The following is a 13,487-nucleotide window of genomic DNA, read 5'->3' on the forward strand; positions in this document are numbered from 1 at the left end:
TATTCATGATTTTTATCAACTGGCTGGGGTGGAAACAAACTGTGCTACTAATAATTAATGTTGTTGTACAAAACAATAAATAAATGATTTTCGTCCCTCAGCTAGCCAAGTTAGTGAACTATCAAGGATGAGGTGACTAGCGAAGTTAGCATTTTGCAAACATAATTCATAGTGTATTGTGTTTAAGTGTCATTGGTCACCTGTATATTTTGCCTGTGTCTTCACAGAGACTACTTGCACATGTAGCATTACTGAAACAGGAACCTGGAGCCTCTTTCTCCCTGGACGAAAACAGTCCTGAGCCCTGCACTTACTCCACGGGTGAACCGTTCTGTAACTCAGACATGACCTATGACATCATCGTGTCCTTCAAGTCCAACAACCCGGGTCTTTACGAACAGTGGTTGGTGTTCGACTTTGACATGAGGCCAGTGCTCCTGCAGAAACTGAAGGTTAAAGTCGGACAGCAGCTATCCCCTAAGCTTGAGGAGCCACCTGAGGATGTTGGGCCCCCTTCCCAGAATCTGGAACGCTGGCATCGGGGGAACAGGGTCTTCATCCCCTGCTTGGAAAAGACAGAAGTACAGGAAGAGCTTCTGAAGGAGTACAAGCCTCCTCAGATTAGTTTGCGGTATAAACCACTTGACGACCGCAACACGCCCATGAATCACCAGAATTACAAAGAGAGGATGCACAGCTTCCTGTACACAGAGGAGCAGGCAGAAGATCAGGTGATTTCAAGGTAATAGCATCAGTAACTTTCTCATGGTTTTATTTCCTAGCTGATCATCTTTAATAATATTGTGTCGTTCCACAACATTAGTGCACATTTTTATATCCCTTTGATATTTTAAATAGAAATTGTTCACTAATATTAAATCTTAAAAGCCTGTTTTATTCAATGAAGTGCCCATTATTATAGACCACATGGAGAATTCAATGAATCAGATTGTTAATATGAGTAAAGATATGCTAAAGTCCCAAAATATCCTTCTGTGCACTCTCTGTGACTTCCAGGAAGATTTTAACCCACTTCACCCTAACATTTCACCTAGTTATTTTGTTGCTTTGACAGTCATTTATTATTATTAGATTATTATTTATTTCATGTGTTTAAGGTCAAAGGTCAAATAAGGGATAACCTGCACGAGTGTGAGATAGAAATGTGATTTGGGTCACGGCAATTAGGGTTAAGTGCATTGGCAGATTTTTCACCTAGTCGGCTCTGGGATTCAAACCAGAGACATTTCGTTTACTGGCCCAACACTCCCTAGTGATTCATAAAAAATAAAGTAAGTTCAACCCTGTTACGTGAACTGAACTCTCGTTTTAATATGGTGAGACTATTCCTTTTTAAATACATTTTATTGAACATGTAATAGTCAAATCATAGTGTAAAAGCAGGTGAGCTGGTTCTACTCTATTTGGCAATTGTCTGGTGTTTTGTGTTAGAAAACTGAGTGGATCGCACATAACACTCCAACCCTGTTACCTATAGATTGGTAGGCTAGACATTTTTTCAACAATACATTTGTTTTGGTGAAGCTTGCGTTCAATTGCCCCTCCCTGTTGCAGACAAGCTTCCATTTTCTCTTTCACAAGGGGATTTATGGCTGATTTAAGATTAAATTGTCAACCCGGTTACAGTCAACCTTGTGACTTTATTTGGCACTTATACTATAGTATATATATTTTTTATTTAACCTCTTGAGATGGGAAAACTTATGTTTTATTAGGTTGAATGTGTGCTCTTTATGACAAAATGCTACATTTATGTGTGTCACGTTCCTGACCTTATTTCCTTTGTTTAGTATGTGTTTAGTTGGTCAGGACGTGAGCTGGGTGGGCATTCTATGTTATGTGTTTCTATGTTGGTTTCATTTGTATTTGCCTGATATGGTTCTCAATCAGGGGCAGGTGTTTTGCGTTTCCTCTGATTGAGAACCATATTAAGGTAGGCTGTTCTCACTGTTTGTTTGTGGTTGATTGTTGCTGTGTCTGTGTATGTCGCACCACACGGTACTGTTTCGTTTCGTTCTTTCATTTATTTTCGTGTGTTCCTTCCTGTTCGTGCGTTCATGTTATATGTTCTCTATTTCAGGTTTGGTCACGTCGTTTATTGTTTTGTAGTTATCAAGTGTTCTTCGTGTTCGTCTTCGTCTTGATTTAATAAATTCATTATGTATTCAACCAACGCTGCATTTTGGTCCGATCCTTCTCGCCTCTCCTCATCCGATGAGGAGGACGACTTAGACGAGCGTTACAATGTGAAATCAAATGTTTTTCTTTTCACCAAGTTACACATCTCAAAAGACAACGAATTGGGGGAACGAACCTATTATAAATTATTTTCGGTTAAAAGGACAACAACCTCAAAGTCCTTCCATTTTCTTTTTGTGTTTTAGACTCAATGTTCGAGGGACCATCACCTTGTCGGCCACCCTAGACAACCCTCTGTTTGGGATGAAGATAGCTCCTCTGGGGGAACTATTCTGTGCCATCTTAGTCCCTTTTACTCTCACCCCAGACACACCAGAGGGTTTGATGCTGAGACGAGGCATCCAGTCAGCTCTCATAGCACCAGTATCTTCAGATAATCAAAGTCACAAGGTCTACGAAGCCATCATTCTCAGAGACGCCACCAGTGAGTATAAAATGCACTTGCAGCTGTCTAAAAGATGCTGCTCTGACCTGAAGCTCCAAAAAAATGAAACATGTGAAATGGAAGTCCAGTTCCAGCTGAATCGTCTGAAGTTTTGTGAGATGCACAAAGCCATAGATCTCCTTCCAGACACAGAGAGAGTGTTACCAGACTTCAGGAACTGCAGTGTCCCTGTTAACGAAATACAATACCCCAAACTCAATGCAAAGCAGCAGGCAGCCATTGATTTCATCATAGGGGACTCCGATGGAAGAGAAAGTGTGGCCCCCCTCCTCATTTATGGACCGTTTGGAACTGGGAAAACCTTCACGCTCGCTACAGCAGCCAAAGAGCTGGTACGGCAACCTCACACCAAAGTACTGATCTGCACTCTTACAAACAGGTAATGACCCCAATGTTCTATTGACCCCAATTCACTTACACCGAGTTCAACTTTCTAGTCCCTTCATGTATTTTCAGTCTTACCTAATGCAATTCATTGACTGGCACAAATACTATTTTTTACATAATAGTGCTTAAGACTGGTAAAAACTTGTTTTTGCAAGTAGTCCTACTTATGCGAGCTTTTTGTAAACATTAGATTAGCAACAAAGGACGTTTATTTGACATCTGTGTAATGATTACTTAAAAGAACACAGTGAGGCTGTTGCACTATTGAGTGTGTCCATCAATCATTTGTATTGTGTAAGCCTCATATCAGTTTGACAGTTACAGTATACACTGACAGTTAAGTATTATGTAACACATTGTGCAAATACACTGGTTAATAATCCTGCAGCAACGGGAAATTTGAATTATGTGGATTATAATAAATGTACATTTTGTTGATACATTTTTCATTAGGACAAATCAAGTCTGAAATGTTAAAGTGGAAATGACAAACTTTATATACTCTTAAATTGGCATTTTCTGCTGCGCAGGACAATTCTCTGCGACAACAGAATTATCAAATTAAGATGGCACATCTGTATGTCATGTATTAATCCCAATGTTAATACATATTTGAATTACACTTGTAGTTACAGTGTACCTGCTTATTAATTACTTGAAAAGCATCAATTTCATTTAAAAAAGTAGGGCAAGCAATTTTCAGTTCTGTGTTTAAGGACAATCACTGTTAAAAGTTAAGCACGACTAACCTCTCTCTTGTCAGCTCTGCAGATTTGTATGTCAAAGACCACTTCCACTCATACATTAACTCTGGACACCCTGAGATGAGGCCACTGAGGATAAAAGCAAATAAACTAGGGGTTCCAGTGAGTTCCACGGATGAGATCACACAGAAGTACTGCCTTCTATCAGAAAACGGACAGTTTTTCCTACCTCCTGCCAAATGTGATTTAGATTGCCATCGAATAGTCATCACGACCACTGCAATGGCAAGGCACTTCCATGACCTGAAGCTCCCTGACGGCTACTTCACCCACATCCTGATTGACGAAGCGTCCCAGATGCTTGAATGTGAAGCTCTGATGGCCCTTGGTCTGGCTGGGCCAGTAACTCGAGTGGTTCTAGCTGGAGATCACATGCAGATGGGACCAAAGCTCTTTTCAGTGGACGATGACCAACGCTCCAATCACACCTTGCTGAACCGTCTGTTCCACTACTATCAAGCCCAGGAGAGTAGTGCAGCTTTGAAAAGCAGAATCATTTTCAACGAGAACTATCGCTCCACCAAAGAGATAGTAGAATTCGTGTCCACTAACTTCTACGTTGGCAAGTCTGATGCCATCAAGGCTGTAGGTAATGTTCCAGCTCATCCGAACTGCCACCCCCTGAGGTTCCACCATGTCAGAGGAGAATCTCACTTGGACACCACATCCATGTCGTGGTTTAATCTTGAAGAGGTTACATGCGTGGTTAAAATAGTGCAAAATCTGCTCAGAGATTGGCCACCCGCATGGGGGAATAAGGATCAATGCTCAGTCTGTGTTCTCTCTGAAGGATGCCAGGTAAAAATGGTTATTTGTCATTTGAACTTAGTTTAGGAAATCTAATCAATTTCTTGAGTAAATAGGGGAACACCCCAAAAAATTATCTGACTTTTTTGTGTCATCGTTTGTCTTTAATCGTAGGTTCCAATGATCAGGAAAGAGCTTCGGAAAATATCTCTGAACCGAGTGACTGTGGAAAATATTGCCAATGTTCAAGGTATTTATCATTAGATGTTAGATATTACTACACTGCTGGAGCTACTGTACTGTAGGAACATAAGCATTTCGCTAAACCCACAATAATGTCTGCCAAATATGTGTATGTGACCAATAAAATGTTATATGATTTGATTCATTTGCAAACATTGGTTAATATTCCAATAATTTGTTATTGTTTCCTAGACATGTACATTAAATAACACTATTTTGTAGATTTAACTACTGGTATGTAATTTTGATCTTTGTATAGAAACCTTTTTATCTGTCAAAATAACGAGTTCTTAAACATACAATTTTTTCATTATTTCTTGACAGGCAAACAGTTCAGAGCAATAGTATTGACAGCCGTTCAAACCCGTGACAGCATTCACCCTTCTGACTCACATTGTGTGGAGTTTTTCAACGATGCTCGCGTACTGAACACGGCCATGACTAGGGCTCAATCCCAGGTTGTTGTGGTTGGAGATGCTGCCGCTCTGTGCTACTTTGGAAAGTGCTCAAGAATCTGGAGGAACTACATTGACCAGTGTATAACAAAGGGAAGTGCTGAACCGAAACACCTTACACAAGACATAATTGATAGCGATATCAAGGAAATGTCAAAATTCCAACGGTCAGAAGACCTGGATGAGACCAGCGCTCAGTCAGTTATGTTCGGCACAGGGAACAACGTGGATGCGATTCTCCAACAGCTGCAAGAGGAGCAAAACATGGCAATCTACAATTCATCTGATGGAGACAAATTGGAATCAAAAAATGTAGACCAAAATAGACCATACGATGGTACCGAAGTTGAAAGAGATGAGTTGTTGCAGTTGTTGAGAGAGCAGCCAAATGTGTACAAGCAAGGTGAATTGGTTATGGAGAAATATAACGCAGGTTATATCATACCATTTGATAACCCAACTAAGCACATTATCATCAAAGGTAGAGCTAACCTCGGCAAGTCCTTCGCTGGTGACGAAGTGGTGGTAGAAGAATTTCCTCGTGAGGGCCATTCACAGGGAAAGGTGTTAGGCACCATCAAGGCAGCTGAATCCTCTCGTGTGTTTGTTTGTACCCTCGAAGATGAAAATTACCATAAACACAAAACTAAGTCTGAATATCAATATCTCAGAAAGATAATGGTACCCCTCAATAAGAACACTACCAAAATTTGCACCTTGGTCCGTAAGAAGAGTCGCAATTTTATTCCAATATGGAAGCACGATGACGGAGAATGGAAGATTGTCAGACATCAACACCTTGATGAAGACATCAAACGCAAACATGTCTTTGTGGTGGAGGTCTTTGACTGGAAAACGAAAACTGAAAGCAATGAAATCTATCCCTTTCCGTTAGGGAACGTGATAGATATTGTTCCCATAGGATCATCTTTGGAAGAGGGCTTAAAGATTTTGGACGCAGAATTTAAAGTCGAACCATCGCCTCCCAGACATGTTTTAGATGAAGTGTGTTCCTGGGAAGACACCCACATTGGTAACAGAAAGGACCTCCGAAAGTTGACTACTTTCACTGTTGACCCAAAGAAATCCCAAGACTTGGATGATGCAATTAGTGTCATTGACAAGGAAAGCTATTATGAGGTTGGAGTCCACATAGCAGATGTGGCAAGTTTCGTGAAGATTGGTGATTCGTTGGATGATTGTGCACAAAAACAGGGTGCAACATTTTACAGTCCTAAAGAACCAGTTTACATGTTCCCAAAACCATTTAGCATCAACCACTTGAGTCTCCTGCCTGGTAAAGATCGTATGGTCATTTCATTAGTGGTACAAGTAGACAAGGCAACAGACAAAATCATTGACAAGAACTTAAATCTTTCTCAGATCAATTCTGATAGAAAGTTGTCTTATGAAGAGGCGGAGGACATCATCAGTAAGCAGTCAAGAGAAGAGGCCAAGTTTGATACTGTAGAAGACTGTGTTGCTGTGGCATATCGTTTTGCCAAAGTCCAAAGGAAGGCCAGGCTTGGCAAGGATTGGAACTATAAACGACTGGATGATCACCAGATGCCGGGGAAGAGAAGATCCCATCAGATGATTGAGGAGCTTAGTGTACTGTTCAACAATTATGTGTCTGAATTTTTGATCAACGCAAAAGAAACCATGCACTGCACTCCTCTCCGATGTCAAGCAAGACCTGACCCTAAAATGGTCAAAGACTTGAAAGCGCAGTGCAAAGACATCATATCACTGTCCTCACACCTAAGGCACAACCTTGACCACGACCATGACCAAGAGGTCTTGGAGAGCAAAAGCTTCCCCGTGCTAACATCGGTGTGGAATGAGATCCTATCAGCTGCTGGGAACGGGGAAGTTGACACTGACAGAATGATTGATCTGATAGCTACAGATGATATCTATCCCCAGCTTCTTCCAGTGATATCTAAGTTTAGGAAGTGTCTTGGCAAAGCGTATGTCATCCGTTCCAATTCATCCCATAAGGCAACTGTTGGGCACTATTCCTTGCATTTGAAGTCCTATACACAAGCATCCTCGCCCATACGTCGCTACATGGATGTTATCCTGCAAAGGCTTTTGCATTCAATCCTAAGCGGCACTCCAGTCCAATATTCTCCACAAGATATTGACATTCTGGGTCAGAAGAATGAAGAAAGATACAAGAAGGCCAATGAGTATGAAAAGAGGGCTGAGATGATTTCCTTTGCCATGGACATGAAGAAACAAAATGCTTTGAAGATAGCATTTGTTGTTGGTGTTGAGGTAGGAGACAGTTTCAAGCTGTCATTTCCATTTGACAGGCACTCATTTCCAGACAGTTTGCCTGTTATGTACAGAGATTTGCAACTGGAGGATCAACCATTGTACGACTCAAAAGAGAATCACATGACTCTAACATGGAGAAGACGAGTGTACTCAGTTGACACTGCCAAAACTCACCAAGAGCTAAAAAGAGTGCAAAATTCTTCTGCGTGCACCGAGCTTTCACAAAAGACTTGGCGAGACATTGTTGATGCAATTGACCAGGAAAAATGGAACATAGCAAGGTCTCTCATACTAAGCGCCACAACAAAGCAAATGGAACATTTTAAGAGTGTGCCAAAACATACCACAATGGATTTGCTTGACACTGGGAATGACTCTCATAGAACTGCACATGGACAAGATAAAAATTTTGAAATGGAGCACTATGTTGATCTTACTCTCCAGTTGAAGCCAGGAGACACACTTCAAGTCCAAATTACATCTGAAAGAAAGCGAGGTTATTGGACACCCACTCTTCAGTTGGTATGCATCAAACCAACATTTGAGGTGTGTGTAGACCATGCCCACAGCCCTATCACATGCTTCTCCAAATGTGCAGACCGTCCATCCAAGAGTGAATATAGCAACGCTGAAGAGTATGTGAGGATCTGGAAACCACTTTGTGAGATGGAGTCTGCAGCCAATGCTGTGGATGAAAGTGACATCATAATCATTGAGGACCTGGAGCTGAACTTGCAAGGGAGAAAACTAGAAGGAAGGTTAATAGAAGGAAGTTTTGACCTTCCTCTCGAATACATTAAAGAATGGGCCATCGAATGCAACCTTAACAAGTGCTTACTGTGTATCCGAAAAAGAGGGTTGAAACTGGCCTCAACCCCTGACCCATCAGATGAAGTAGTTGACCCTAAAAACTACACATGGGTGGCCCATGGTGTTACAACCAAGTTCGACGAACCAAAGAAGAACTCTCCAAATCAAGCCAGAAAAGTGCACTTCTACATCAACCATTTGCCAATGGATACCATTCCAGAGTGTGTCTCCCAGAGAAAGACAACATATACAGTTGAGATAATCCCAAAGCTTCTACCAGACGTGTAAGTATTACATTAATTAGTAAGAGAAAGATGAGAGAGCCATGAATTTATCAATTGCCATTTCAAATGTATAGACATTACGGTAACACTTTATATTACAGTTCCGGTACTTATTTAAAACTAAGTCAACAAAATGTTGCTTGAAGGAAAAAGGAAACCGCACAAAATGTTGCTTAAAATGTAATTACCATTTAAACATGTAATGTTTTAGTAAATACCTGGTAATTTCTGCACCATAAACTACAGTGTTACCAACGTTGCATTCTTTTTAAAATAAGGTTCTAATGTAAAAGTACTATCCCATATTTGTATTGGATGGGCATAATGTTCCTATATTAATTTCAGTATATTATAATTAATGGTGTTTAACATTTTCTACTATCTAGACGTAAAGAAATGGCTGTGAACAATGTTGTGCATGCAAATGAGCTTGTGCAGAAAATAGTCCTAGGACAACCCATTCCAAAAGGAGGTAAGCGCTGGACAATAACATAAATAGACAACAACAAAAAATGTCTCAAGTAATCCCATTTTTACATCTGAGGTTTACAGTTCACAATGTCATTGTTAAACTATATGTTTGAAAGTATTGTTTTGCTGTCTTTTTTGGGATTGTAGCTTCGCAATCTGTTGTACCACGACACCGACTCATAAGAGAAAAGGCACCAGAAGGTCTCCCAGAGCTGAATAAGAGTCAAATTGATGCAGTGGAGAAATCTCTGAATAACAAATTCACACTCATACAAGGACCACCTGGTAAATTATTAAATAGTACTACCAGAGTACATGAAGCTGTTATATGGCTCTTTGCTATGTTTACTGGTATAAAAACCACACCTGTTTCATAGGGACTGGAAAGACCGTTGTAGGAGTGTACATTGTGTACTGGTACCATGTGCTAAACTCCCACAACCCCAGGATATTTGAAGATCCCAAGGACAAGGACAAGAAAGAAGTTATTCTCTACTGTGGTCCTTCCAACAAGTCTGTCGATGTGGTTGCTGGCAAGTCACTTAATGCATAAATTTAAATTGTCATTACAAAATAATGTATAATACATTCACAGCTTAAACATGAGTAAAGTTCTGTAGGGAACATTCTAGCATTCTATGAATTGTGAACATTCTGTAGAGTACCTGTTGAGGTTTGGAGACAAGCTGAAGCCCCTCAGGTTGTACAGCCGACAAATGGAGATGCTTGAGTACCCATACCCAGGCAGTATCCTTCAGCTGTCTCCCAGGTCACTTCGCCAAGAGCGGTCCAAGCCAAATCTCAGGTATAAAACACATGAAATCACTCTGCAGTTGTGCACTGAAAAAAGTTATTCAGCTTTTTAGTTGTTTCAGGTCATTTTCCAATATCGACTCAACTGAAAAAAATAGAAATTGTTTACATGTTTTTTATGAAGAAAAAAAATATGTTTTTTTGGCCACTTTTTCAGGGAAACCATCTCACTTGTCTGATAACCTGGTCGTAGTGCTGGCTTCATCATTTGTCTGACCGGTGTCAGCATGTTTTTTTGTCAAATGTTTCCTGCAATTGTTAATGAATTTGGATCTCACACTATGTACCATTTTCAGAGCTATTACCTTGCATCATCGCATACGGGAAAAAGAAAATCCGCATTCCGGGGAAATAAAAGAGTTTGACCGCAGAATAAACCTAGCCAGAGAGGGGGGAGAGGAGCTGACAGACGAAGAAGTTGAGGAGTGAGTAAAGATGTATTACAGTATTCCCTCGTAATATACAGTACATTCTTATAACCTACATCTGATAGAATTGGTAATATGTATTACAGTATTCCCTTGTAATATACAGTACATTCTAATTACATTTTCTTTGAAACCTGATAGAATTAGTCTAATAAATTAGTCAGTGTATTCTGAAAGTATTCAGAACCCTTGACTTTTTCCACATTTTGATACGTTACAGCCTTATTCGGGGAAAAAAATGTTAATTGTTTTTTCCCCTCATCAATCTACACACAATACCCCATAATGAAAAAGTGAAAACCGTTTATTTTTATTCAGACCTTTTGTTATGAAACTTGAAATTGAGCTCAGGTGCATCCTGTTTCCATTTATCCTGTTTCCATGATTATCCTTGAGATGTTTTTACAACTTCATTGGAGTCCACCTGTGGTAAATTCAATTGATTGGACATTATTTGGTAAGGCACACAGCAGTCTAAATAAGGTCCCACAGTTGACAGTGCATGTCAGAGCAAAAACAAAACGATGAGGTCGAAGGAATTGTCCGTAGAGATCCAAGACAGGATTGTGTCGAGGCACAGATCTGGGGAAGGGTACCAAAACATTTCTGCAGCATTGGAGGTCCCCAAGAACACAGTGGCCTCCATTCTTAAACGGAAGAAGTTTGGAATCACCAAATCCCTTCCTAGAGCTGGCCCCCCTGCCAAACTGAGGAATCGGGGAAGAAGGGCCTTGGTCAGGGATGTGAACAAGATCCCGATGGTCACTCTGACAGAGCTCCAGAGTTCCTCTGTCGGGATGGGAGAACCTTCCAGGACAACCATCTCTGCAGAACTCCACTAATCAGGCCTTTATGGTAGAGTGGCAAGGCGGAAGCCACTCCTCAATAAAAGGCACATGACAGCCTGCTTGGAGTTTGCTGAAAGGCACCTAAAGACTCTCACACCATGAGAAACAACATTCTCTGGTCTGATGAAAACTAGATTGAACTCTTTGGCCTGAATGCCCAGCGTCACATCTGGAGGAAACCTGGCACCATCCCTGCAATGAAGCACGGTGGTGGAACATTCTGCTGTGGGGATGTTTTTCAGTGACGGACTGGGAGACTAGTCAAGATCGAGGGAAAGATTAACGGAGCAAAGTACAAAGAGATCCTTGATGAAAACCTGCTCCAGAGTGCTCAGCACCTCAGACTGGGGCGAAGGTTCACCTTCCAACATGACAACGACCCTAAGCACACAGCCAAGACAACGCAGGAGTGGTTTCGGGATAAGTCTCTGAATATCCTTGAGTGGCCCAACTAGAGCCCGGACTTGAACCTAATCAAACATCTCTGGAGAGACCTGAAAATAGCTGTGCAGTAACGCTCCCCCATCCAACCTGACAGCAAAATTTTCTAAAAACTGTTTTTGCTTCGTCATTATGGGTTGTTGTGTGTAGATTGATGAGGGGGAAAAAACAATTGAATACATTTTAGAATAAGGCTGTAACGTAACAAAGTGTGAAAAAAGTCAAGAAGTCTGAATACTTTACGAATGCGCTGTATATACATTGTTTTTTTGTTTTTCTTCTAGCTACAAAAAGCTTCTGAATAAAGCTCGTGTGTATGAGCTGCAGAGACACGATGTCATTCTGTGCACCTGCACAGCAGCCTCCACCCCTAACCTGATTAAAACAGTCAGTGCACGCCAGATCCTTATTGATGAGTGTGCTATGGCAACGGAACCTCAGGCCCTCATCCCATTGGTCAGCAACAAACCAGAAAAGGTAAGTTAATATAAGGTAATATAATTCAGCAATAAGGCCCGAGGAGGTGTGGTATATGGCCGTATAGCACAAACCTCCGAGGTGCCTTGTTGCTATTATAAACTGGTTACCAACGTAATTAGAACAGTAAAAATCTATGCTTTGTCTTAGCCTTGGTATACAGCTTTCAGCCAATCAGCATTCAGGTCTCGAACCACCCAGTTTATAAGAGACAATATACACTACATGACCAAAAGTATGTGGACACCTGCTCGTCAAACATCTCATTACAAAACCATGGGCATTAATAAGTTGGTCCCCCCTTTGCTGCTATAAAAGCCTCCAGTCTGGAACTAAGGGGCCTAGCCCAAACCATGAACAACAACCCCAGACCATTCTGTGAGCTTGTGGCCTACCACTTCACAGCTGAGCCGTTGTTGCTTCTAGACGGTTCCACTTCACAATAAGAGCACTTACAGTTGACCGGGGCAGCTCTAGCATGGCAAACATTTTATGAACTGACTTGTTGGAAAGGTGGAATCCTGTGACGTTGCCACATTGAAAGTCACTGAGTTCTTCAGTAAGGCCATTCTACTGCCAATGTTTGTCTATGGAGATTGCATGGCAGTGTGCTCGATTTTATACACCTGTTGTGTGGCTGAAATAGCCTAATCCACTCATTTGAAAGGGTTTCCACATACTTTTGTGTATATATAGTGTACCACAGGTATGACACAAAACTACTTGTTTACTGTTCTAATATCATTGGTAACCTGTTTATAATAGCAATAAGACACCTCTGGGGTTTTTGGTATATGGCCAATTGCTTAAATATATAACATAAATATTTAGTTACCTTTTGGTGTGTACATGTTTAAAACAAAGGTAAAACATTTATAGGCCTATGTTTGTGATGCTGCTTGTTCATTATGTAGTAGAATGACTTTGTCTTCCATCGGTGTTCAATCCAGCAGCAACTGTTTAGGTTTGGGCCATACAATGTTCACCTCAGTGGAGCTCCTCAGTAAGATCTTAATTTGTGTGAAAATGTTTGGTAAAAAATGTAGATTTTTTGCATGTAGTCTAACCCTTGATTTTGGACATGGAAACAGTGCATTGTTATAGAATCACACTGCTAACCTTATGCCTAACCTTAAATAAAGACCAAAAAGCACATTTTGACTGTGGCTATAGATTCTAGTGGAAACCCAACTGGAGGGTTGCTGGCATCAATTTCTCAGGTGCTACCTACTCCCTATGTTCCCTTGAGCAAGGAATTTAACCCCCTTATCTGCTCACTGGGCACTGCACTGCATCTGCTCTCTGCTCCAGCTTCTCAAACCTAATGTGTGTGTGTGTGTGTGTGTGTAAACTGAGTGGACAAAACATTAA

General features: G+C 40.9%; 1 protein-coding gene across 2 annotated transcripts in view; it reads left to right on the forward strand.

Annotated features, from left to right (window-relative positions):
• The window catches only part of LOC139536273 (3'-5' exoribonuclease HELZ2-like), a 42,008-nt gene that overhangs the window by 25,406 nt on the left and 3,115 nt on the right, over positions 1 to 13,487 (forward strand). For both annotated transcript variants that reach the window (XM_071336650.1, XM_071336649.1), the window contains exons 5-15: positions 228 to 742; positions 2,406 to 3,044; positions 3,816 to 4,614; positions 4,738 to 4,813; positions 5,131 to 8,638; positions 9,025 to 9,110; positions 9,257 to 9,394; positions 9,487 to 9,642; positions 9,770 to 9,914; positions 10,219 to 10,347; positions 11,924 to 12,116. In XM_071336650.1, coding sequence (XP_071192751.1) covers positions 228 to 742; positions 2,406 to 3,044; positions 3,816 to 4,614; positions 4,738 to 4,813; positions 5,131 to 8,638; positions 9,025 to 9,110; positions 9,257 to 9,394; positions 9,487 to 9,642; positions 9,770 to 9,914; positions 10,219 to 10,347; positions 11,924 to 12,116 — 6,384 coding nt within the window. The remainder of the gene's footprint in view (positions 1 to 227; positions 743 to 2,405; positions 3,045 to 3,815; positions 4,615 to 4,737; positions 4,814 to 5,130; positions 8,639 to 9,024; positions 9,111 to 9,256; positions 9,395 to 9,486; positions 9,643 to 9,769; positions 9,915 to 10,218; positions 10,348 to 11,923; positions 12,117 to 13,487) is intronic.

Source organism: Salvelinus alpinus, chromosome 12, assembly GCF_045679555.1.
Source record: "Salvelinus alpinus chromosome 12, SLU_Salpinus.1, whole genome shotgun sequence".
Taxonomy (NCBI): domain Eukaryota; kingdom Metazoa; phylum Chordata; class Actinopteri; order Salmoniformes; family Salmonidae; genus Salvelinus; species Salvelinus alpinus.